The following is a 25,659-nucleotide window of genomic DNA, read 5'->3' on the forward strand; positions in this document are numbered from 1 at the left end:
CTACCTGGAAATAGGGCCATTGCAGATATAATTTATTAAGGTAAGATGAGATCATACTGGAGTAGGGAAGGCCCTTAATCCAGTATGACTGAAGGGGAGAAGAGACACCACAACAGAGACAGGCAGGGAAGGAGGCCATGTGGGGACAGAGGCAGAGGTTAGGAATGGAGCTGTGTAAACCATGGGACACCTCGGACGGCAGGTGCAACCAGAAGCCGGAAAGAGGCAGGGAGGGATTCTCTCTTAGAGCCTTCAGAGAGAATATGACCCTATATCCACTTTGATTTCAGACTTCTGCCTCCAGAACCACAAGGAAATAAATTTCTATTGTTTTAAGACACTCGGTTTGCGGCCATCTGTTTCGGCAACCCTGAAAGATTAACAGAAGTTGTGAAATGGCTTTCTCCTTCAGTGACCAGTCTGTCCTCCTAGCTAACTGAAGCTGGTAGTTCTCAGGTTATAGTCAAGATGATGCACTCTGTTAAAGTGCCTTAATTTGAACTGGGGGACACCCAGTAATAATATCCGATGAGAGGTGGCATGTTTCCGGTGCTATGATTATGCCCTCTGGGCCTCCCTCTGGAGCAGTCTGACCTAACAGGACAGGGCCACACTTAGGAATTTGTTGGGGCACCAGCTGGAAACCTCTGGTGGAAATGCTGTCCTTCCCCTGACCAGCTCCACTGAGACCACTTCTCAGGGCTCCTCGAACTGCTGGCTGATGCCCTCTCTGCCCTCTCCCTCTCCACCTCTGGTGGTGAGCAGACTGCCTCAAGAGAGGAAGGGTGCTCTGCAGCCTGTCCCCACCAAGTCTAGGAGGTGGCTGGCACGGGTCATGAGGACAGCTACTGTTTTATTCATTTCTGACAGGTCTGCATAAATTCCACTCCAAGGAAAAGAACCCATTCTTGGTTTAACCTTCTAAACTATGAAATTAATCATTAGCCCAACTAAAACACCTATGCAGGAGACTAAGGGTCCCCCAGATCCTGGTTCCAAGGCTATTCTCCCCTTGGCTATCGCTCGCTCTCTCTCTCTCTCTCTTTCTCTCTGTCTCCAGCCACAAATGACGTTTTATTTTTTTTAATTAAAAAAAATTTTTTTATGTTAATTTATTTTTGACAGAGAGAGAGAAAGAGCATGCGCAGGGGAGGGGCAGAGAGAGCAGGAGACACAGAATCCGAAACAACCTCCAGGTTCTGAGCTGTCAGCACAGAGCCCGACATGGGGCACGAACTCACAGACCACGAGATCATGACCTGAGCCGAAGTCGGACGCTCAACCGACTGACCCACCCAGGTGCCCCTATTTTTTTTAATTTTTAAATTTTATTTAAATCCAAGTTAGTTAACATATAGTATAATAATGATTTCAGCAGAATTTAGTGATTCATCACTTACATATAACACCCAGTGCTCATTCCAACAAATGCCCTTCTTAACAAATGCCATTTTAGAGAAAGGATCTGAAATTCAAGTTCAAAGCCTGGTAACAACTTAGCATGTTACCTTCCTTCCCCCTGCAGTGAGACATTTAGTCAATGCTTTGGTCCCCACCCCATCCAAGGTGCAGGGTTTGGGAGGGAGGTGGAAGTTAGTAAAGCTTTAGGCTAGTCCTACAGAGAAAAGTTTCCAAACCCGTACAATTACCCAGGTGAGGGGACAGTCCTGAAATCATACCACATAAGCACTCACTTACCCTGCCTTCCCAGGAAGCCAGCAATGACCTTGGCTATGACTTATGGAGGGAGGAGGTAGAGGGAAAGGGAAGTACCCATACCCAAGTAAGCCCGAATATTGCACAGATTCCAAGAAAATAATCCCAGAGTTTCCAAGGCTCTTTGATTACCTGGACTGTTAGCACCAAGCCTAGAATTAAAGAAAGGAGCCCCACAAGACCTGGGGCCAGGCTGTGCCTTGGTGGGACTGTATCCTGGCTGTCCCTCAGAATTACCTGTGAGGCTGCGGAAAGTTCCGCCCACGGAACACACTTAGAAATGTGGCAGAAGTGAAATGAACTGAAGCAGAGAAATGGAAGTGAGTTGAACTGAAGCACTCCTTGTGCCTCTTGACCCTTCCCTATAGCCCACTGCCACCCAGGATCCACCCACCAGCAGGTGAGCCTGCTAGGAGGGCACAGAGCCGCCTAACATATGAGGACACAAGGTGCTTCTCCCTGGGAAGCCTTCTTCATCAAGGCGTTAGGTGGCTCCCCAAGTCACTCCCCAATGGGTTTAGTTTTCCTCATAGAAAAAAAAATTTTTTTTTTTTTACAATACTGTCATCTGGCTAAATTCCAAGTTCAGTGAAAGCCCAGGAAGTCAGAATTTACCAGTCCAGAAAACTGTATCAATTTTACCTTATACAAACACATGTCTTAGTTTCTACATCTATCTGACTCCCAGGGCTGAAAGCCTGTTTAGAGAAGAAAGCTACTTGGATGCTGCCACCCTGAGTGCAAAGTTTACCTATGGTGGTGAAAAGCTCGCAGCCCAAGGAAACAAAGTGAGAAAAAGGCAAATGCAAGCGCTGGGAGCGACCACGTGGCCAGGGCATAGCCGATCCATTCAATGATCTCACCAAGGAAATTGGCTCCAGAAACGTAGGTAAACAAGCCACCTGCATGCAGAAGAAAGAAAGAATCATCGGAACTGGATCATTGCCACATTAAAACCGCTCCTCCTATGTAGAAATACAAAGGGGAGCTACAATGGACAAGGGGCTGAGGACTTCCTTATGGTCACTGCAGTCTAGGGCAGTTTTCTTGGGGACAAGGGAAAACAAAGTGACGCAGCCTGTTGTTCTCGGAACATCCCAGAATCACGAGGAGTGGCAGCAACTTCTTGACAGGCTCCAGCCAGTCTCTAGCAACGGCTGCACCACTGGCTCCCAGACAGGACGCAGAAGAGGGGCAGGAGGTGTGGGGTTTGTTTCGTTCTATTAAGTAATGTTTCCAGGCCACCTCTCACCTTCTCCCTTCTCCCGCGGACACCCACACTGCCGCCAGCATATTTCACGCTGGCACTCAGACAAAATGCAACAACACACAGTGTGACAATAAAAACCTGAGTTGATGCCAGAAGTAGATTTGGGGACTGCGCCCCCAGCCCCCCGCCGCCACAAGATCTGCTTCTGCTGATTTTCAAGGTTTACTTTTCTATCCAACCATGTATGTCTGATATCAAAACTATAAATAGAAACCAACACATTTCCAATGACAGTAAATATATCCACTTTCTGCCCCACACTAAACTGGGAAACTCACCCAAAACTAGTTGTTTTCCTTCCACAATTCTATAAAGAATATTTTGTTGTTTTCTTATTTTTTTTAAGTTTATTTATTTTGAGAAAGAGGGAGAGAGCACACATGTCTGTGTGGGAGGGGCAGAGAGATAGGGAGAGAGAGAATCTCAAGCAGGCTCCCCACTGTCAGCCTGTAGGCTGATGCCGGGCTAGAACTCACCAACCCGGGGATCGTGACCTGAGCCAAACTTAAGAGTCTGATGCTTAACCAGCTGAGCCACCCAGACGCCCCAAGAATATTTTGTTTTCAAATCATTCTCTAACATACCTTAAAGTTGGAAACTAACTTCGACAATGGGGCTTTTAAGAGCATTCTTTGCTCTTCTTTGTTTGGTTAGTGAGTGAATATTTAAAATCCCACAGCCCCTTAAATTTATCTTCCTTAAAGATGACACTGCCTCAGTAGTTCCAGACCTGTGATTTTCCAGACCCTGGGAGGAACCACTGTCCTACTGCAAAGGGTCTATAAATTGCCTGTGAATGCAGCAAATGGTATTTATCAATGTATGGCATTATTTTTGTTTTATGTAAGATACCATTAGGATGTCAGCAACATTTAAATTTTTAAAAATGAATATTAATACCATATTGTAACTTAGGAAAATTTAGGTTCCATTTACATCAAAAAGGATGGGAGCCATCCTTTTTAGGTTAAAGGAGGTTAAACCTATATAAGTACCACCTAAAATATCCAAGGATTACTTGGACTGGTTCACTCTCAGCTGCTTATGTTTGTCAACCTCACACCCTGATTTCTTGGGAACAGTTAGGGTTTCAAATATCCTGTGACTTTATATCTGAGAATGCATTTGTAGTTGCAAGACCTCCCATCCTAACTTGTGATTAATTATGGCTCTCCACACCTTTAAGAAAATACAAGTGGTAGGAAATATAGCCCTGACTACTCACTAGACAAATCTAGGTCAACTGGAAAAGACAAGTCATACAGGATTCATCTTTATCTGCTGACTCAGGAAGGACCAACACATGATGCTTAACTTTTTGCGTTAACCTGACCGGGCCATAAAGTGCCTAGATATTTGGTTAAATACTATTTCTGGGTATGTCCATGAGAGCGTTCCTGGAAGAGATTAATGTTTGAATCTATACACTGACTGAAGCAGATTTCCCTCCCTGATGAGGGTGGGCCTCACCCAATCCACTGAAGGCCTGAATAGAACAAAAAGGCCGAGTAAGGGAAAATTCACTCTCTCTGCCTGACTGTCTTTAAGCTGGGATGTTAGTCTTTTCCTGCACTCAGATTGGAATTTACACCACCAGCTTTCCTGGGTCTCCAACGTGCACGTAACAGATCATAGGACTTCTCAGCTTCCATAATCAATTCCATAATCAATTCCTCAGAATAAATTTCTCCATATATATATATATATATATATATATATATATATATATATATCTGTATCCGTATCTGTATCCTAGTGGTTCTGTGTCTCTAGAGAAGCCTAACCCAGCACATGTAATCATACCTATTGTAACTAGGTGGTAGCCTATTTCCACCTTGCCCCCAGCCTTGCACTACCCCACCTTTAGGGTGTTATGATCTCACACCTTCCTGAGGATGCCTCTGCCTTTCTTGAACTTCCAGGTTTAGATAAAAAACACAAATGTGTTGTGGGGTGGGAGGGGATGTCAGAGGCAAATGGAGATATAGTGTGTCATTTGTGCCCTCACTGCTCACCCCCCCCCCCATTTGCCGTTCATAGCATAATCCCTGGGAAAGGCTCCCAAGGAAGAGTAGAAATCTGGAGGGCAGGAGAGACATTACCTTGTGGAATCCTATAGATGACTTCTCCAGGCTTCCTGAGCTGGCGCAGTATACAGTCGCTATGAATGTTGATCCCCATTCCCAAAATAAATAAGAAGACACCTTAGCAAAGAAGACAGAAGGAAGAAGTTAAAAATGTATCCTGATTTTGGTGTTTTTCTCACAAGCTAAGTTTTTTTTTCTTCCTAAAAATGGAGACAAGGGCATTCAATTTCAAATTCTGAGGATGCTACAAATAATGTCAAAGGGTGGCCAATTAGTCATGGTCCCAAATTTGGTGGAGAGGCCACATTGTTTCATAGAACTGTGTCATATGATAGAGGCAGGTGGCAGAGAAGAAAAAGGGAGGCAACACCATCGGCCAATACTTGAATGAATGAATGAATGAATGAAGAGCGAGCTTTTGACTCATTCACAAATAATTAAATTGTGATTGGCAAACTCAACAAGGAATTCCAAATCCCCTTCCTTTGCCTTTCCACACTATAGAGGCTGGAAGTCTGAAAAGTGGTCATGTGACCTGTTTCTGCCACAAGGATGTAAAGGGAAGTGAATGTTCTGGGTGTTTCCTTGGAAATGTTTTGCTTCTCTGATAACAGGGCAGATGGAACAGCCCTTCTTCTGTCACCCTCCTCATTCATTGCCAGATGTGATGCCTCGAGTTATAGCAACTGTCTTGCAGTCCTGGAGTGAATATCATGAGGACCACATACAAACATGTTAAGAACAGTGGAAAAGAAAGTATAGAAAGTTCCTGGGATCTTAATGACATCTGTAAGCAACTGAAGGGATGCAGAAGTCACCTGCCTTTGAACATTCTTGCTATGTAAGAAATATAAATTCTTAATTATTTAAGTCATTATGAACTGGTTTTCTGTGACTCAATGCTCAGAGCATTCCTCATTGATACATCCATTCGCATGAAAGTAACATGAGCTGGACTAGGGAGACTGGCACCTAGTAAACTGGTTTCCACCACTGTCAGTCACACACACACACACACACACACACACACACACACACACACACACTTGTTCCCCATTCATTGGTTCAGAAAGAGCCCTGGTCTGAGGTGAGGAGAGCCAGGATAAGGGATGCTAGGTCTTACACCCCAATGGGCACCATTACAACCCAGAAACACTCTATTTTTCCACATAGATGCCCAACCTCACCTCTCAACGATGTGTATTTGTACCGATCAAAACACATGAGGCAAAAAGCAAGAACACTTGAATTCAAAACAGTCAGATCTACTCTCACCTCATTTAGTGTGATATGAAATACAATATGATATGATTTTCAGTCTTGTCTAGTCGAAAGATCATTGGCCGTGGTATGGCATCAAATGGTGACTACACTTATCTTGGTGATCTCTGAATAATGTATAGAATTGCTGAATCACCATGGTGTGCATCTGAAACTAATATAACATTGTATGTCAACTATACTCCGATAATATTTTTTTTTTTAGTTATTGGCCTGGAAGAAGAGGAAACTGGGGAGAGACACCAAAGGCAAGACGTTGAGAGAAGGAGGGGAGATAGCATGCACAGCAGTGGACAAAGCAGGAACCTTGGACTCAGAGTCTGTGCTGTGTGTCCTTGGGCAAGTCACTGACCTTCTCTCAGCCTCCATTTTGTCATCTGTAAAATGGAGATTCTAACAGTACCTATTTCACAAGGATGGTACAAGACTCACTTATGTGTTCATTCATTCATCTATTCAATTCACTTATTCATTCAACTACTATTTACTGTTAACTATGTACCAAGCACTGTCCTAAACATCAGGGATACAGTAGTGAGAAAACAGTCGAGGTGTCTGTTCTCATGGAGCTTACATTTTAGTGGAAGGAAACAAATGAATTCAAATAATTAAAATTGTTTTAATTATATAATGTCACACCAAAGCAGAAGATTATAGGATCATGAGATAGAGAATGAGCTGGGGAGGGGAAGTGGTGTCTCTACTTTAGATGAGGTGGAAAATCTTTTCTGAAGATTTGGCATTTGTCCTGTGATTTGAATAATGAGAACGCACAGATCTGAGGGACAGCAATCTAGTATAGGGATTAGGTGCAAAGGCCCTGAGGCTAGAATAGGTTTACCATGACTAAGAAGTAAAAACTTTGCAGTTGAAACTTTAAGATAGAGGGAAAAGTGAGAAAATGTGGACTGGATGATAATTAAAAAAAACACAGTAAGCATTATATACCTTGGTGAGGAGTTTGGATTTTTAAGTGCAAGAGAAAGCCAGTGTCAGGTTTTAAGCAGGGAAAAATAGGAACTTATTTCTGTTTATTAATATTACAAAAGAAATAAATATGTGGAATACTACATGTGAATTTGTAAAAATAAGAAAATCAAGACACCTTATTCCCACCACCCAGAAATTACCACCGTTAAACACCTTAGTGCGTATCCTTCCAGATTTTCATCTTGTGTAGTATCTAGGCCAGATTTCAATTTCCCCAGGAAGAAGCAAAATGCTCCTTATAGCTGGGTTGAGCAAACCAAAGTCCAACATAGGACCATATCTTGTAGTTGGTCATTATCTCTTTTAAGACCATTTTGACCTCTACCTTTTTAAAACATTTTTTCAGGGCACTGACTTCTTGAAAAGACTGGACTCTTGTACCTCAGAATGCTCCCCTTTCTAGATAAGACTGGCTCATTTTCTCATGGTGCCATTCAACTTACTTCTTCATTTGCCTTATTTCCTGTAAACTGGCATAAGTCATTTTCCTGTGTGGTTATGTTACCAGCTTGATATATAGTTAGGTACATTTATTTGTTCCCAATTTTAGGGAACTTTTTCCATTTAGATTTTTTTAAGTTTTCTTTAAATTTATTTTTTAAAATTCAAGTTAGTTAACATACAGTGTGGTATTGGTTTCAGGAGTAGAACCCAATGATTCATCACTTCCACGTAACACCCAATGCTCATCCCAACAAGTGACCTCCTTGATGCGTATCATAGATTTTTTTTAAGTTTTATTTAAGTAATCTCTACACCCCACATGGGGCTCAAACTCACAACCCCAAGACCAAGAGTACCTTCTCCCTGGACTGAACCAGTCAGGTGCCCCCACTTAGATTTTTTTTTTTTTACCTAAGTTATGAAGTTTTGTGATTCAAAGGACACAACCATATCAAAAGAGAAGCTCTGCCCACCATCCCATTCTCTTTCCCTGAAAATCTTTGTGTTACCTTTTTAGTTTTTATCAATCTGATACTCCCTTTTCCAGTTTTACACACACACACACACACACACTTCCCTCCCACCATTTTTACATGACAAGTAGCATACTATATATACTGTTCACACTTGATTTTTATATAACCACATATTCTGGAGACATCTTACAGGAACACACAGAGACCTTCCTTGTTTTTGTTTTATTTTGTTTGTTTGTGTCTGTGGCTCCAGAACACTCCATTGTGTGCGTGTATCGGCATTCATATAACTAATCCTCCAGTCATTTGTGTTTTCTTTTTACTTCTCTTTCTTTTTTTTTTTTTTTTTTTGAGAGAGAGAGAGAGAGAGAGTGCACAGAGCAGAGGAAAAGGGCAGAGGGAGACAGAGACAGAGACGCTTAAAGTAGGCTCCATGCTCAGTGCAGAGCCTGATGCAAGGCTCAATCCCGTGACCCTGGGATCATGACCTGACCCTAAATCAAGAGTCAGACACTCAACCAACTGAGGCACCCAGGTGCTCCCGGTCATTTGTGGTTTTAAATGTGGACTCTGACTGCTATGTGCAAAAGGGGCTATTGAAGGCCAGTACCAGTGGTAGGAAGCTTAGTTTGAAGTTCACTGTCGTGGTCCCGGCAAGAGGTCATCGCTGCTCAGATTAGGACAAAGTTGGAGCAGTGAGGGAGAAGTGAGCCCAGTTGGCACAGTTATGGAACTAAATGCAGCTGTACTAGGCTGATGGGTAGAACTGGATGTGTGATGTAAAGAGAAAAATTAAGGATAATCCCTGCATTTTGGTTTGAGTCGAAGTAATGCACAATTGAAACTTCCCAACTTGAGTTCCTCTTGCAGATAATGAAAAAAAAATTCAACAATTAGTGTCTTCTACTATTTTAGATAAATGGTCAGGAAAAGTCTCTTTGAGGAGGCACAACTTGATAGAGACCTAAGTAAAGTGAGGGACCAATCTCCATGAATATATGTGGACAGAACATTCTAGAAAGAGGGAATGGTCTGTTTGAAAGTTTTGGGGCCAGACCAGCTTGGCCATTTCAGGCCCAGCAGGCAGTTCCCTGAGGCTACAGCACAGTAAATGGATGGAGGCAGGAAATAGGGCTGAGAAATCGTGCAGGACCAACAATATTTGGGTGTCAGAAGCAGAGACAGTGGTAAGGAATTTGTATTTCATCCTGAGAGTAATAGAGTTCTGGAGGATTCTCGGGGCGGGGGGGGGGGGGGAATGATGTTTTTCAAAGTGCTCTCCTACTGCTTTATAGAGGAAAGACTGGTAGCAGGGAGAGAAGAGGGGAAGGGAGTCACTAAGGGTTATTGCAGTAGGGTGGGGAGAGGTGATGGTGATTCAGGCTGTTGGAAGGGATATTCACTGGGGTGTGGGTGGGAGATGGTCAGGTGTACTCACCCAGGCTAAACCGTATGTCTGTGTACCAATCAGCAGGGTATTCAGCACAGTAAATCAGATAGTAGCCTTGGAGAAGTCCATTTCCCATGCAGAAAACAAAGCCTTTGACGAGGAACACAACTGGAAAAGGCCTCCCTCTAGTACGCAATGAGTAAACAAATGTCCTGGGGTATATGGGAAAGAAAGGACAGGATACACTGTTTTAAAAAAAAAATCAAATAAGATAAAACAATAAACAATTATATCAAGCCCATTTTTTAATTAATTAATTAATTAATTAATTATTTTGAGAGAGAGAGAGAGAGAGAGTGAGAGGAGGGCAAAGAGAGAGAGAGGGAGGGAAGGTAAGAGAGTGTGGAGCCCAGAGCGGGGCTCAAGTACACCTGGAGCAGGATTCAAATGCACAAACTATGAGGTCATGACCCGAGCCAAAGTCAGATGCTAAAACGATTGAGACACCCAGGTGCCCTCCATCAAACCCATTTTATAAAATCATTTTCCGGTGAACTTATGCAAAGAATATTATTATTCAATTCTACAGCAATCATTTATGCTATTATTTATCTCACTTCATTAAAATCCATAGTAGTCACCATTTATTACCTTATTTTATTCTCAGACCAGCCTTGAAAGTTACATTTCCTCTCCATCCAGTAGTTAATAAATTCAATCCTATGAGCCCAGAATTGGAGATCAGCTTTATATCAATCTACAAGTAAAATCCATACCATCCTGAAGAAAGGGAAAGCCTGCCCTGCCCCATGCAGCAGTGCAATGACATTTTTATAGCAGCCACTCAATGATGCATTTTTCTATGTCTCTCTGATAGACTTAATTACTGATATTGTAGCATTTCTAGAAAGTGGACTGAAAAATCTCGTGAGAAAAGAGAGAGAGTCCTCTAAATGTTATGGAATCTAGAGTAATCTAGGAAGATCGAACTAAAAAAAGTAGAAATAGCCTCAAAATAAAAATTTGCCAAGGTATAATTGAATGCTAGACATCAACTATATCTTCTTTGTAACTTTCCTTCTTTTATCGTTCAATATAACAATCATACAGGTAAGTTCATAAACCTATGTGAACAGGTCTTTTAAGATTTTTAAAAATATTTTTATTTATTTTTGAGAGAATGAAAGAGAGACAGAGTGTGAGCAGGGGAGGAGCAGAGAGAGAAGGAGACACAGAATCCAAAGCAGGCTACAGGCTCTGAGCTGTCAGCACACAGCCTGACATGGGGCACGAACTCACAGACCGCGAGGTCATGACCTGAGCCAAAGCCCAACTGACTGAGCCCCCCAGGCGCCCCGTGCGTGAACAGTTTAATGCATAACTATTAAATAAACACCCATATAATCACTAAGCAAGTCAAGAAATAGAACATTCCCATCACTCCCAGAAGCCTCCCATGGGTCCCTCCCTATTCATGGTACCACCATCACCCCAGACATAACAACCATCCTGATTTCTGTGATAATTTCTTTTTGCTTCTTTACAATTTTACCACATTTGGATGCATCTATAAAAATATGGTTTATTTCTGTTCATTTTTAATTCCATACAAATGGACTCATATTCTATGATTATTAGAGTATCATTAATGTCATGTCTTTAACTCCTATTGTTAATATAAGCATGTTGTTGCATATAAGCTATATAGTTCATATACTTTCATGGTTGTATATTACTGTTATGTATGAATATATCACATGTGTTTATCTATTTTACTTTGATGGATATTTGGGTTGCTTCCAAAGTCTTATAACCACTCATTATTTAATGATTTTACATTTTACTTTTAAACCTTTGATACATTTGGAATTTCTTTTGTTGTAAGAAGTTAGATAAGAATCCGACTTAAATCTTTTTCCTAATGGTAGTAAATTTACTTAATTCTTTTTTTCACTGACATGCACTACCATTGGTATTATTAAACGGCCATAAAAATTGATTCTTCTTCTAGACTCTCGATTCTTTTCCATTGATCTATTGATTGCCAGTATTACACTGTTTTAATAATTGTACTTTTAATATATATCTTAATACTAGGTGGGGCTAAGTAAACTCTACTCCTAATGTGGGGCTCAAACTCACAACCCTAAGATCAAGAGTTGTAAGCTCTAGTGACTGAGTCAGCCAGTTGTAGGTGGGGCTATTCTTAAATCATTACTCTTTTTGAGGCTTTTCAACTTATTCTATATTATGTATTTCTTCATCTGAACTTTAAAACCAACTCATGGAACACTCACCCCGCTAATTTTAGAAATACTCCTAGATGTAAAAATTAATTAAGGGAGGGAAATCACAGAAGGGGGACCTCTAAGAGTTTGTAAAAAAGCATAAAAGCAAAGAAAAAACTGGCAAAAGAATAAAAGTCAAAATCAACTTTGTCAAAACTTTGGGTATTAGCCCAGACTTGCAGTAACATGGGGAGCATTTAGGCAAGAAAATAGCTGAATCTCAGGAAGGGCCACAAACACCGTGCATTTTAACTTACTCATCTTAGTCCCATTTCCCACGTTCCAGCTCAGCACAGCCTCAAAAGTAACAGCCCGCATTCCCAGGATTGGAGGGAGGAAAACAGGGCTGGAGCCTTAGTCCCAAAAAGAAGTCATCATGTTATCTGTCTGGTGGTTCCCCTCAAAAGGCTTGTCTTTTGACCACCTCACTCAACCTTACCCAGGGCTAAATGTTTCTGCGGAAGGGGGATGTTTTTGAATGTTTTACTAGGACAGTGGCCTGAGGCAACGAATAACAGGTGGGGCAGATGAAAAACTCATCCAAAAGCTTTAAAGGAAAGATGGAGGAATGAGATGTCCATAAGGGGTTTTGAAAATCTCAGGTATGTTTCTGGGAATCTACACAGCCATGAACATGCATAGGACCATGCACATGTTCAAAAACAGACCTGAAAATGTCCTACACTCTCACCTCTGATTGACCTTAAGGTTTGCACAAGTAGCTAACAAGGCTAAAAGCAGAGCTGTAAACTACATGGGTGATTACTGAACAAGTCCCTTAACAGACACCCAGAGGTCCTTGGCAAAGACAAGGGAGACTTAATTGGTTCCAGGTGTTTAGGGAAAGCTCTGTGCCATCATTAACTGATCATTGAGCTAACAAGCAGTGACTTCAGTGGCCACAACAAAAAGATGAAGACTTCAGAGAATGAGTTCAGAAAAGTCACTAAGCAAACAAACGACTATGACAATAGACAGCAACAACAACAAGCCCCTGGAAGGCAGGAGAATCTGATTCCCAGAGCTGCCACAAAGTATCATCAGAAATGCTTCATTTTCAACAATCAACCGTGGGACATACAAAGAAACAGGAAGGTATGACCCATACACAGGGGAGAAAAGCAACCAAAAGACGGTGATGCTGTCCCTGAGAAGCCCTATCACTGAGCTTACCAGACAAAAACTATAAATTAACTATTTTAAATATATGAAAACATACATTAATACAAGAACTTGTCCACAAATATTTATAGCAGCATTATTTATAGTAACCAAAATGAAACAACCCAAGCGGGAATGGATGATGAATGGATAAACAAAATGTTGTACATCCATACAATGACATGTTATTAAACCATAAGAAGGAATAAAGTAGTGGTACATATGCTACATGAATGGACCTTAAAAACAATATCCTACATGAAAGAGGCCAGTCACAAAAGGCCACATATTCTATGACTCCATCCATATGAAATGTCCAGAACAGACAAATCCTTAGAGACAGGTGGTTGCCAGGGGCTGGGGGATGAAGGAATGGGGACTGACTGCTACCAGGTACAAGATTTCTTTTGGGGATGATGAAAATATTCCAGAATTAGACAACGGTGAAGGTTGCACAATTTTTTCGACATACTAAAAACCATTTAATTGTACACTTTAGTATGATGAATTTTATGGTATGTGAATTATATCTCAATTTTTAAGTTAACGAAGAGAAAATTCAAGCAGTGGTGCACAGGGGTTAAATTGCAAGGCTTCTTGGGTTGCCTTGGTGTCTCAGTCTGTTAAACGCCCGACTCTGGGTTTTGGCTCAGGTCATGATCTCAGTCTGTGGGTTCGAGCCCTATGTCAGGCTCCATGCTGATGGTGCAGACCCTGCCTGGGATTCTCTCTCCCTCTCTCTCTGCCACTCCCCTGCTCGCTCTCTCTCTCTCTCTCTCTCTCTCTCTCTCTCAATAAATGAATTTTTTTTTTTAATTGTAGGGCTTCTTCCATTTACTAGCTCTATGACCCTGTCACCTAACTTCATTTGTTGTGTCTGTCTCTCCATCCACCCCCATTTCATAGGGTTGTGAGGATTAAGTGAGTCAGTATATGCAAGGTGCTTAGACCGGAACAAAGAAGAGATCAGTAAACGTGTTGTTTTTGGTAATGTGTTTATTAGGTTGTTGTTGACATTACCATTTTATTCAGGTACAGGTGGTTCCTTTGCACTAACTCAGGTCTTTTTTGTGTGTTCCCCAGTACATTTTTAAGTTTCTTCACATAGATTTTGCACATTTTTTGTTATGTTTAATCCCACGCTTTTTAAAATCTTATTTTGTGTGACTGTCAATGGGATTTTCCATTGACCTCTATTAACTGATTGTTTTACATATAGAAGGCCTTTGATTTTTCTACTATTAATATATTAATTTTGTTCCCAACCACATCCTGAATTCCTTGTTATTTATAATAGCTTTCCAGTATACTTTCCAGGATTTCCTGTAACTAATGTTATACTTCACTCTTAGAAGATTCTGGAAGGCTTCATTCTTTGACCGTGCTCTGGAATGACAGATAGCACTAGAATTACACAGTCTTTAAAAATTTGGCAGAAGCTTTTTGTGAAATCTGTCTAGGACTACACTGTTGGGAGGAGGGTTTGTTGTTATTATTGATAATATCTCTATTTCTCTCAGAATAATTGGTTTCTTTGTCTTATCTATGCCTTCTGGGGCACTCTAGTAAGTCCTGAAAAAACACATGTTTTTTATACAAAATCATGCTTATCACTCAAGTTTTTAAATGTATTTGCATAAGGCTGAGAAGATCATACTTTATGATACTTTTAAACTCTCAGTACATTTTATTACTCCTTCACTACAAGGGTCTTTCTTACTATCCTTTTATAGCCACATCCTCTCCCCATTCCTGGTAACCACTAACCTGTTTTCATTTTCCACAGTTTTGTCATTTCAAGATTATGTTAAGTGGATCGAACACATGTAGTTTTTAAAGTGGTTTTTGTCACTCAGCATGATTCCTTCAAGATTCATCCAAGTTCTGAGATTTATTTGTAAGTGAAAAAAAGGAAGCTGATAAAGAGTATATTACAAAAAGCTTGCCATCGTTTTGTAATCAAGAAAAGGAGGGGCGCCCGGGTGTCTTGGTTGGTTAAACATCTGACTTCACGGGCCCCCCGTCTGGTTCTGTGCTAACAGCTCAGAGCCTGGAACCTGCTTTGGATTCTGTATGTCTCTCTCTCTGCCCCTCCCCTGCTTATGCTCTGTCTCGCTCTGTGTCTCAAAAAAATAAAATAAAATGTTTAAAAAAAACATTTTAAGGAAATAATATATACATTTATTTTTTATAAAAGCATTATTGAGATAAAATTCACATATACAAAATTCACCCTTTGAAGTGCACAATTCAGTGGTTTTTAGTATAGTCACAAAGTTGTGCAGTCATCACCATTATCTAATTCCAGAATATTTTCATCACCCCAAAAAGAAATCCCGTAACTGGTGGCAGTCAATTCCAGTTTTCCACACCCCCAACACCACCAGCTTCTGGTCAACAACCAATCTACTCTGTAAGGATTTGCTTCTTCTGAACACTTCTTACCAATGTAATCACACACGATGTGGTCTTCTGTGACTGAGTCCTTTCACTTAGCATAATGCTTTCCAGGTTCATCCACATTGTACTGTGTATCAGAACCTCCCTCCCTCTTGGGGCACCTGGGTGGCTCAGTCGGTTAAGCGCCGACTTCCGCTCAGGTCATGATCTCGCGGTCGGTGAGTTTGAGCCCCGCGTCGGGCTCTGTGCTGACAGCTCAGAACCTGGAGCCTGTTTCAGATTCTGTGTCTCCCTCTCTCTGACCCTCCCCTGTTCATGCTCTCTCTCTGTCTCAAAAATAAATAAAAACATTAAAAAAAATTTAAAAAAAGAACCCCCTTCCCTCTTAAAGCTGAATAATATTCAATTATATGGATATACCACAATTTGTTTACCCATTTGTCAACTGATAGAAATATGGGTTGTTTCCACTTTTTAGCTACTAGGAGTAATGCTGCCATGAGCATTCATGTCTAAATTTTATGTGAATGTATATTTTCCATTCTCTTGGGTAGATACCTAGAAGTGGAATTTGTGGGCCTTATGGTTATATTAACATTTTAAGGAACTGATAAACTGTTTATCAAAGTGGTCACATTTGCTTGCTTTTGCAAAACAAAACAAACCCTAAAGGGTAAATGAGAAACTAATTTTAAAAGATACTTAGCTATAGAGGGCAGAAGGAAGGGAAAGGATAAAGAGTATAAGGGATTGAGGTGGAAATGAAACGTCACTGAATTTACCTTTTTTTTAAAAAAAAAATTTTTAGGGGCGCCTGGGTGGCGCAGTCGGTTAAGCGTCCGACTTCAGCCAGGTCACGATCTCGCGGTACAGGAGTTCGAGCCCCGCGTCAGCCTCTGGGCTGATGGCTCAGAGCCTGGAGCCTGTTTCCGATTCTGTGTCTCCCTCTCTCTCTGCCCCTCCCCCATTCATGCTCTGTCTCTCTCTGTCCCAAAAATAATTAAACGTTGAAAAAAAATTAAAAAAAAAATTTTTTTTAACATTTATTTATTTTTGAGAGAGAGAGAGAGTGAGACAGAGCATGAGTGGGGGAGGGGCAGAGAGAGGAAGGGACACAGAATCCAATGCAGGCACCAGGCTCTGAGCTGTCAGCACAGAGCCTGACGCAGGGCTTGAACTCACAGACCACAAGATCATGACCTGAGCTGAAGTTGAATGCTTAACCAACTGGGCCACCTAGGCACCCCATTTACCTTTTTATATAGCTTTGAAATATGGCCCATGTGAATGCCTTTATGTTTAAAAAGTTACAAAAAGAGCAAACTGTAAAAGTGAAAACAAAGAGAAACATAAATCCAATTGTATATAAAGTTGGTAACACAAGCAGATACACAAAAAGAATCCTTTCAAGTGACTTTTGAACATGGTATTATGACTGTATATCCTTAGTGGGACAGAAAGAATGGCACAGAAATAACAACTGATTTTTTTGTTTTTATCAGTAATAATGGTATTGTAATATAAATTATCTTATTAATATTGTCAGAGAAAGCCAACAAGTATACATGCTATTGTGATTAAGAACTAAGATTTTCGGGGCGCCTGGGTGGCGCAGTCGGTTAAGCGTCCGACTTCAGCCAGGTCACGATCTCGCGGTCCGTGAGTTCGAGCCCCGCGTCGGGCTCTAGGCTGATGGCTCGGAGCCTGGAGCCTGTTTCCGATTCTGTGTCTCCCTCTCTCTCTGCCCCTCCCCCGTTCATGCTCTGTCTCTCTCTGTCCCAAAAATAAATAAATAAACGTTGAAAAAAAATTAAAAAAAAAAAAAAAAAGAACTAAGATTTTCAGGGGCTCCTGGGTGCCCCTGTCAGTTGGGTGTCCAACTCTTGATTTTGGCTCAGGTCATCATCCCAGCGTTGTGGAATTGAGCCCGATGTCGGGTTCAACACTGAGCACTGAGCATGGAGCCTGCTTAGGATTCTCTCTCTCTTGCTCTCTCTCTTGCTCTCTCTCTCTCTCTCTCTCTCTCTCTCACCCCCTCTGCCTTTCTCCCCTGCTCACATGCTCTTTCTCTCTCTCTCTAAAATAAAAATAAAGGCAAAAAAGAAACTAAGATTTTTGGTGTGAAAGAAAAGGATATGAATATAAAGTCAAAGGAAATGTAATGTTGAATTTGAATTGGAGGTATCATATAAATTCATGACTTGTAATTCTGACCATTCAAAGACACAGGAGTAATGACATGCCCATAGCAATAAGCACCAGGTCTTCATTTGTGAATGCTATTCTCTAAAAGAAGCAGGCCACCATGGAGAAACAGCTCATTCCAGACCAGAGGCAGAAAAAGTGCAAGGTGAGACAGAAGTGTTTTGGTTGTGTTGGAAAGTAAGGAAACAATCCAAGATCAAAAGGGAGATGACGGGGACTGTCAAAATTACATACGTGCCAACCGGAAAGGACTTCCACTGGCCAAATTTGTAACAAACTGCATATCAAAAAGAATAATGCCTATAGTTGATGGTTAATATCTGTAAACTGAGGTTAATCTTTACTACCTCATTGGATTCCTGTAAAAATTAAATGTTTATGCAAGGAAAAATGCCTGACACAGGATAGTTGCTGAAGATTTTGTTTCTCTTCCCCTTCATACCCCATGAAGCCTTGAGGGCCTAAAGGTAGCTTAAGTTCTCAAAGGGAAAGGGTCCTGGAAGGCTACAGAAAGGTTATTTGAAAAATTTTTTAAATAGTTGCTTGCCTCCCAGAGTGGCCCTGTCAGTGCCAACAATGCCCCCAAACTGGTGCTCGCATGTGAGCCATGCTTCCAGATCAAATCACATATCTGCCTCACCCCTAACCTCTAGACCTTTTAAATCTGAATGCAAAGCCAAAACTCATCATATCTCATCCAAAGGAGTGTGTTATAATCAGAACAGGCTCATGGCTATAATAAAGAACTCTAAAGTATCAGAGTTTCCACATAACAAAAGTTCATTTCTTGCTCATGCCACAGCATAATGTTCAGCGGTGGTGCTCTGCTCCATAATCATTCAGGATCCAGACTCTTCCAGGCCATCTTCCTCCTCTGATGGGCAAACAAAGAGAGAGAGCATAGAGGATGGTGTATAGGTTTTCCCAAGGGCCAGGCCGTAGGCTGGAAGTGGCCTCACTGGGAAATGTAGCCTCACTGGATTTCCCAGCAGGAAAAGGAAAAGAGGGTTGATGAAACCCATCATAAGGAACAGGCTCTCGAAAGTCAGGAGCCCCAGAAGGGTAAATAATCCTTCTGATCTGAATGATTTTGCTGCTGGAAAGCTGGAAGCAGTTCAAAATAAATGTTTCAATGTAGAAAGCAATAAAAACAATGAAGATAAAGGAAAAGAGAGTCAAGTAGCCCAAGAGGTTGACAATTAGTGCTATGGAGGGTGCAGGTGAGTTTCACATTCAGATCCCACATATGCTCTGAGACTCAGTTTTCCTGATCTGGGACCACTTTAATTCCTTCCTACACTGCTAATGACATTTTCATTCTCTTGTGTTTGTTCTGATACAGAGACTGATAAGTACTCTGTAAATATAAAGTTTTCTATCACTGCTAAGTAAATATTCATTTTGGGGGACTCTTATTGGAAAGGGTTAACTGAAATTCCAAATCCAAATTAAATTAAAGAAACAACCTTTAAAATTACACATCTTCCATAGACCAACTCATATTTAACTAAGTCTTCTTCAAATATAAATGCTATTGCTAAGATTATCAAGCCTATTGAAGACTTTTCACTATATGAAATTTTAGATTTCATTGTCAATCAAAATAAATTCAAATTCTATATGTAAATACAAGGTTTCCATGTATATATTTACTTGTTATGTGTAGTAATAATTCCTTCCTCAATCCATGTCTCCCTTCGTCCACCACCCCATTGTTTTGCTTTCCTTTACAGAAAAACTCCTTCAAAGAGTTGTCTATACTTGCCATCTCTCTGTCTCTCCTCCTCTTCTTTCTTCCTTCCCCAGCCACAGAAACTGATCTTGGCAAGACCACCAGAGACCTTCATATTTCCAGATCCAAGAGTCCATTTTCAGCTCTCTTCTTATTTAACAAGTTAACCTCTCCATCCTTCTGGAAACACTTTCTTCACTCAGCTTCCAGCACACCACTTTCTCTTGGTTCTTCTACTTTACTGATTTCTCCTCATTTTCCTTTGCTGCTTTCTCTTTATTTCCTTGACCTGTAAATATTGGAGTGCTCCAGGGCTCAGGACTCTTTTCTTTATTTATAGCCTCTATAGATGAGACCATGTCTAGTCTCATATCTTTAAATATCATACACAGAGTGACAACTCCCAAATTTATGTCACCAGACAGGATGTCTGCAGTCCTTGAACTCAGATTCATACAGCCAGTGTTCCACTAGACTTCCAGTTTAAAGGATATCTCAAAGTTAATACATCCAAACCCAAAACCCTGATTCCCCACCCTTCCCAAGACCTGCACTTCCCTAAGTCTGCCTCATCTCAGTAAATGGCAAGTTCATTCTTCCAATTGCTGATTGTGGACCTTGAACCACTGTTGACTCCTCTCTCTCTCTCACTCTCTCTCTGCCTCTCTCTCTCATATACCACATTAAATCTATTAACAAATCATATCAGCTCTACATTCAAAATATTTCCAGAACCTGACTGCCTCTCACCAACTCTATCAAATAGAAAAATATCAAGAAGTTCTCCAAAAGTTGGAAACTTAACAGAATACTTCCAAATAATTTATGGTTCAAAGAGTAAGCTTCAAAGGATATCAAAAACTATATTGAACTCAATGAAAATTAAAATTACAATGTATCAGAATTCATGGGACACAGCTAAATCAGTGCTGAGACGGAAATTTGTTGCACTAAATGCATACAATTAGAAAAAACGAAAGGTCTCAAAGCTCCCACCTTAAGAATCTAGGAAAAAAAGATCATAATAAATTCAAAAGAGGCAGAAGAAAGGCAATAATAAAGATAAAAGCAGAAATCAAGGAAATTAAACATCAAAATGATAAGTGAGAGAGGAGAGGGAAGAGACAGTTACTGCTGAGCGAGGGAAGAATCTGAAGCTCACAAATGTGGTAATTTTCCTAGGACCACATGAGATGAGATTCAAATGAGGGTCCTCTGCTTCAAAATAACTCACTCATTTCCAGTTGGAAAGAGAAATTGTGATCAACATATACAACTGGGGGAAAAAATCCCAAATACCCTTCAAAAGAACCCAGGTTTGGTTTTCAGACATTTTAGTTCAAAGATCTATTACATCTATTGGAGTCATCTGTTGTATTTGCCACCCAATATTCATTCTTCCTTATTAGAGTAACTACCTTGGTTCTCCTTCCCATCTTAGCCCACAAGAGGGTTCATCCTCTTCAGGGTCCTCAGCCAATCAAAACAGGGATAGCCTTATCACTCTGGTTATTTCAGAAATTGGCATGTGACCCAACAAATCCCAATAAGGTTTTGCTTACATTTTTTTGAGAACTGTTCTTTTCCACATGTCCTGGATCAGAGAGGATATAAGCTGTTAGATCCTACAGTTGTCTTGCCACCACTAAAGGACAGCCTTTCAGAGAACAGAACCAGAAAAGGTAGAGCCAATAGCTGGAGAGAGAAACTGAGTCTTGATGGTATCTTTAGAACCACGCATCAATCTGGACCTGAAGTCAGAATTTTTCAGTCATGAGAGTTAACAAATTCAGGTTTTATGTAAGTCCATTTGAATTGATTTTTCTGTTACTTGGAACTGAAAGAGTCCTTATTAAAGCACCATCACACTGTTCTCCTTTGAAATAAATCAAACTTTTCCAAAGATAGAGCCAGCAATGGTGAGGGTTTTCAGTTGTATTTAATCATAAAATAGAGTTGCCCCCCAATTTTTCCCTTTGGAGCAGAACCCACCAAGAGATTCTTCCGTATGCCAAAGGGCATTGGGCCAACTAATCCTCTGAGCCCTTGGTTCACTTCCCTGAGTCCTTCCAATGAAATAATAAACACTGACGATGAATAGTCACTTGTCTGTATATACACAGGTGATACCTGTTATTGTAAATAATGGTTTTGGATATATTAGAGAGCAGGGTATGTAGGCCAAATGCAAGGGTGACTAGACACAGAATGAGTCAGTGATGCATCCCATCCAAGCTTACATTTTTTATGGACCTTGAGTCAAATGGTGGCCCCCTAGAAAAGATGTGTCCAACCCTAATCCCCAGAACTTGTGAATATCACTTTATAGCAAAAGAGTGAAGACTGTGTTACATGGCAAAAGATGTGATTAAATTAAGGATCCTGAGAAGAGAGTATCCTGGATAGTCTGGGTGTACCCTGACTGCAATCACATGTAGCCTCATACAAGAAAGGGGCAGAAAAAAAGAAGAAAGACACACAGACAAAAGGCAATGTGAAGACAGAGAACAGAGATGTGACCACAAGCCAAGGAATGTTGATAGCCACCAGAAGACGGAAGAGGTAAGAAATGGGTTTTCCAGAGGGACCACAGCACTGCTGACACCTTGATTTCAGACTTGTGGCCTCCAGAATGGCGAGAGAAAAAAATTTCTGTTATTTCAAGCCACTCAGTTTGTGGTGATTTGTTATAGCAGCTACAGGGAAATAATAAGTCTTGTTAGAGTAATATTAGGCCATTGAGATTAATTTCAGTTCAGACATTTGGTAGGAAATACCAGCAAAGGACACCAGACAGCTAATGTTTATATAGTGCTTCCTAAGTTCCAAGTAATATTCTAGGTACTATGCACATATTAACCCATTTAGTTATTAAAGTTACCTAGAGGGCACCTGGGTGGTTCAGTTGGTTAAGCGTCTGACTTCAGTTCAAGTAATGATCTCATGGTTTGTGGGTTTGAACCCCACGTCAGGCTCTGTACTGACAGCTCAGAGCCTGGAGTCTGCTTCGGATTCTGTGTCTCCCTTTCCCTTTAATCTTCGCCTGCTCACACCCTGTCTTCCCCCCTCCCTCCCTCCCTCCCTCTCTCTCTCTCAGAAAGAAAGAAAGAAAGAAAGAAAGAAAGAAAGAAAGAAAGAAAGAAAGAAAAAAGAAAGTTACCCTAGGAGATAGGTATTACTATATTATTCCATTTTACAGATAAGGAAACTGAGGCACAATGAGAACTGGTATTTAGGTACAGGTAGAGCTAGTTCCAGAGTGTATGCTCTTGATCACTTCACTCTCTAGCAGTTACTATGTGGAAAAGGAATCAATCAGGCACATGGGGATTAGTCTACATCAGAGGTTCTCACTTCTGGTTGTACTTTCAAATCACCTTTAGGCTTTAGGAACCCTAAAGGGGAAGAGTCACACTGAAGACAAATTATTCAGAATCTTCAGCATAGAATCTTGAACATCAGTAGTGCTTAAGATTTCCATCAGATGATTCTAATGTGAAGCCAAGGTTAAAAAACACTGACATAATAACCTCCAATTTGCACATTTAACTAAGTTTTTCAAGTTGGCTTTGACCAGATGTTTGGCTTCTCCAAAGGCTATGCCTACACAGAGAAATTAGATTGCCAAACCTAGTAAAAGGTCTAATTCAGCAAAACCACGTTGTTTTTTCCTGAAGTGGAATAGCTGACCATTTACTATTAAGGGCTGGACCATGGGAAAAATTCAATGTGAGGTCTCCCCAAAGCAAGGATCCTGAGACTTCTTGTCATCTTGCTTTGACACCCTACAAGTGAAGATAGTCAGGGTCCATTATCCACCCCTAGTAGATATCTTCTGGTTTGAATCATCTAGTGGTCATGATCCAGTAGATCTATTTTAATTGTAAAACACATTGAAATGATTAGCTCATGAAGACTTAAAATAAATGAAGCCATTTTGAAGTTTTCTGTTTATGGTTTTTATATCTTCATATTTGTGTCCTGGTAGTGCTGGGGGCTCACTCACTCACTTCTCCCTCTTCCTGCCTCTACCTCAAAAGAGAAGTTCAATCTGAACATGTAATGAACTACCAAAGTTTTAAGGAACTTGGAGGGTTCCTCTGAGTGATAGAAAGATAATCATCATACAAGAGACATACTACTACTGATCACTATTTATACCCCCACAGATCAAAATCTGAGTATACAAATAGAATCAGATCAACCTTTTGGCCTGAGTAACTAATCAATTAATTCGAATAACTAGTTAAACTTTTTAAAAAAAAAATTTTTAAGGGGCGCCTGGGTGGTGCAGTCGGTTAAGCCTCCGACTTCAGCCAGGTCACGATCTCGCGGTACAGGAGTTCGAGCCCCGCGTCGGCCTCTGGGCTGATGGCTCAGAGCCTGGAGCCTGTTTCCGATTCTGTGTCTCCCTCTCTCTCTGCCCCTCCCCCGTTCATGCTCTGTCTCTCTCTGTCCCAAAAATAAATAAAAAAACGTTGAAAAAAATTAAAAAAAAATTTTTTTAAGTGTTTATTCATGTTTGAGAGAGAGAGAGAGAGAGAGAGGTGAAAGTGGGCAAGAGAGAGTGGGCAGAGAGAGAGGGAGACAGAGAAACCGAAGCAGGCTCCAGGCTCTGAGCTATTAGCACAGAGTCCAATGCAGGGCCCAAACCCATGAACTGTGAGATCATGACTTGAGCCAAAGTCAAAAGCTTAACCAACAGAGTCACCCAGGTGCCCCTAACTTATCTTTTCAAGTTGACTGTTTGAGGTGGGTTTTGGCACTGTGTAGGAACACCTGCTCAGCCATTCACTCCAACTGCTCTTGATGAAATAAGTAAATTGTAGATAGCGACATGGGGTGATTTTCAGCTTGAAGCACAAAATCCAGTAAGCTTTGCAGGCTCAGGGAAAAGTATGTAGACTGTTGGACACAAATACATCATCTCTCTAGGCCACAACTTTGTCCCCTTTATTTTTCATTGTTTGCAAAAAGAAATTTATGGTTTTCTAATTCCAGCTCTTTGGCTTTATACTGCAGCCCAGCTTTATTTTTTCTTTTTGTTTTTGTTTGTCTTGCTAGTTTTTAAATATAATTTATTGTCAAGTTAGCTAACATACAATGTATACAGTGTGTTCTTATCTTCAGGAGTAGATTCCCATGATTCATCACTTACATACGACACCCAGTGTTCATCCCAACAAGTGCCCTCCTCAATGCCCATCACCCATTTTCTTCTCTCCCCCATCACCCCCCCACAAACCCTCAGTTTGTTCTCTGTATTTAAGAGTATCTTATGGTTTGCCTCCTCCATTTGAAACTATTTTTCCCCTTCCCTTCCCCCATGGTCTTCTATTAAGTTTCTCAAATGCCACATATGAGTGAAAACGTATGATATCTGTCTTTCTCTGACTGACTTATTTCACTTATGTAGCCCAGCCTTATAGGGCTTCTCATGCTGTTCAGAAACTGTTCTATATAGCCATGTAGCAATGAGGCCTATATAGTGCCATCATTCTGAGAACTTCTCAGAAATTTCTACCTTGATTTAAATATTGTCCTGGCACTCAGTAGCCCCGATCAAAGAGTACCATTTTTTTAAATTTTATTTAAATCCAAGTTAGTTAACATACAGTGTAATAATGATTTCAGGATTGGAATTTAAAGATTCATCACTTACACATAATACCCAGTGCTTATCCCAACACCCATTTATAAAGAAAACCACTTTCAAGGGCAAAATGGGTGATGGACATTGAGGAGGACACTTGTTGAGATGAGAACTGGGTGTCGTATGTAAGCAATGAATCATGGGAATTTACCCCCCAAACCAAGAGCACACTGTACATGCAGTACATTAGCCAACTTGACAATAAATTATATTAAAAAAAAAAGGACACCACTTTCAAAAATGGATCTGCCTCAGTGCATCTCCCTCCTACATCTCCATTCCATTGTTCATGCTGATGAAAAAAGGAAAAGCCTTTTCTAAGGTCTCTGTGGCAGAATTTACCATGCGAAAGTTTCAGTCCTGACATTCATAAGCATCTCCTGCTATCTCCCACACTCTATCCCCCAACTTATAGTCATGGAGCCACGGGACTCATGAAAAGGAACCCCCCATTCTCTTATCATGCTTAGCTCTCCACAGGTTTAGAAACTTGTACCATGGGACCCAAAGTCCATTGCACATTAAACCTGAGAACAGAAAAAGTAATAGTTACAATGAAACAAAGG

The 25,659-nt window shown here is 40.8% G+C and overlaps 1 protein-coding gene across 1 annotated transcript in view; it reads right to left on the reverse strand.

Annotated features, from left to right (window-relative positions):
• SRD5A2 (steroid 5 alpha-reductase 2) overlaps nucleotides 1-25,659 on the reverse strand; it is a 41,997-nt gene that overhangs the window by 2,245 nt on the left and 14,093 nt on the right. The window contains exons 2-4 of the mRNA XM_040496443.1: nucleotides 9,703-9,866; nucleotides 5,089-5,190; nucleotides 2,468-2,618 (exon numbers count right to left, since the gene is read on the reverse strand). Of these exons, the coding sequence (XP_040352377.1) occupies nucleotides 2,468-2,618; nucleotides 5,089-5,190; nucleotides 9,703-9,866 (417 nt within the window). The remainder of the gene's footprint in view (nucleotides 1-2,467; nucleotides 2,619-5,088; nucleotides 5,191-9,702; nucleotides 9,867-25,659) is intronic.

The sequence above is a fragment of the Herpailurus yagouaroundi genome, unplaced genomic scaffold (assembly GCF_014898765.1).
Source record: "Herpailurus yagouaroundi ecotype Mexico unplaced genomic scaffold, PumYag 188, whole genome shotgun sequence".
NCBI lineage: Eukaryota > Metazoa > Chordata > Mammalia > Carnivora > Felidae > Herpailurus > Herpailurus yagouaroundi.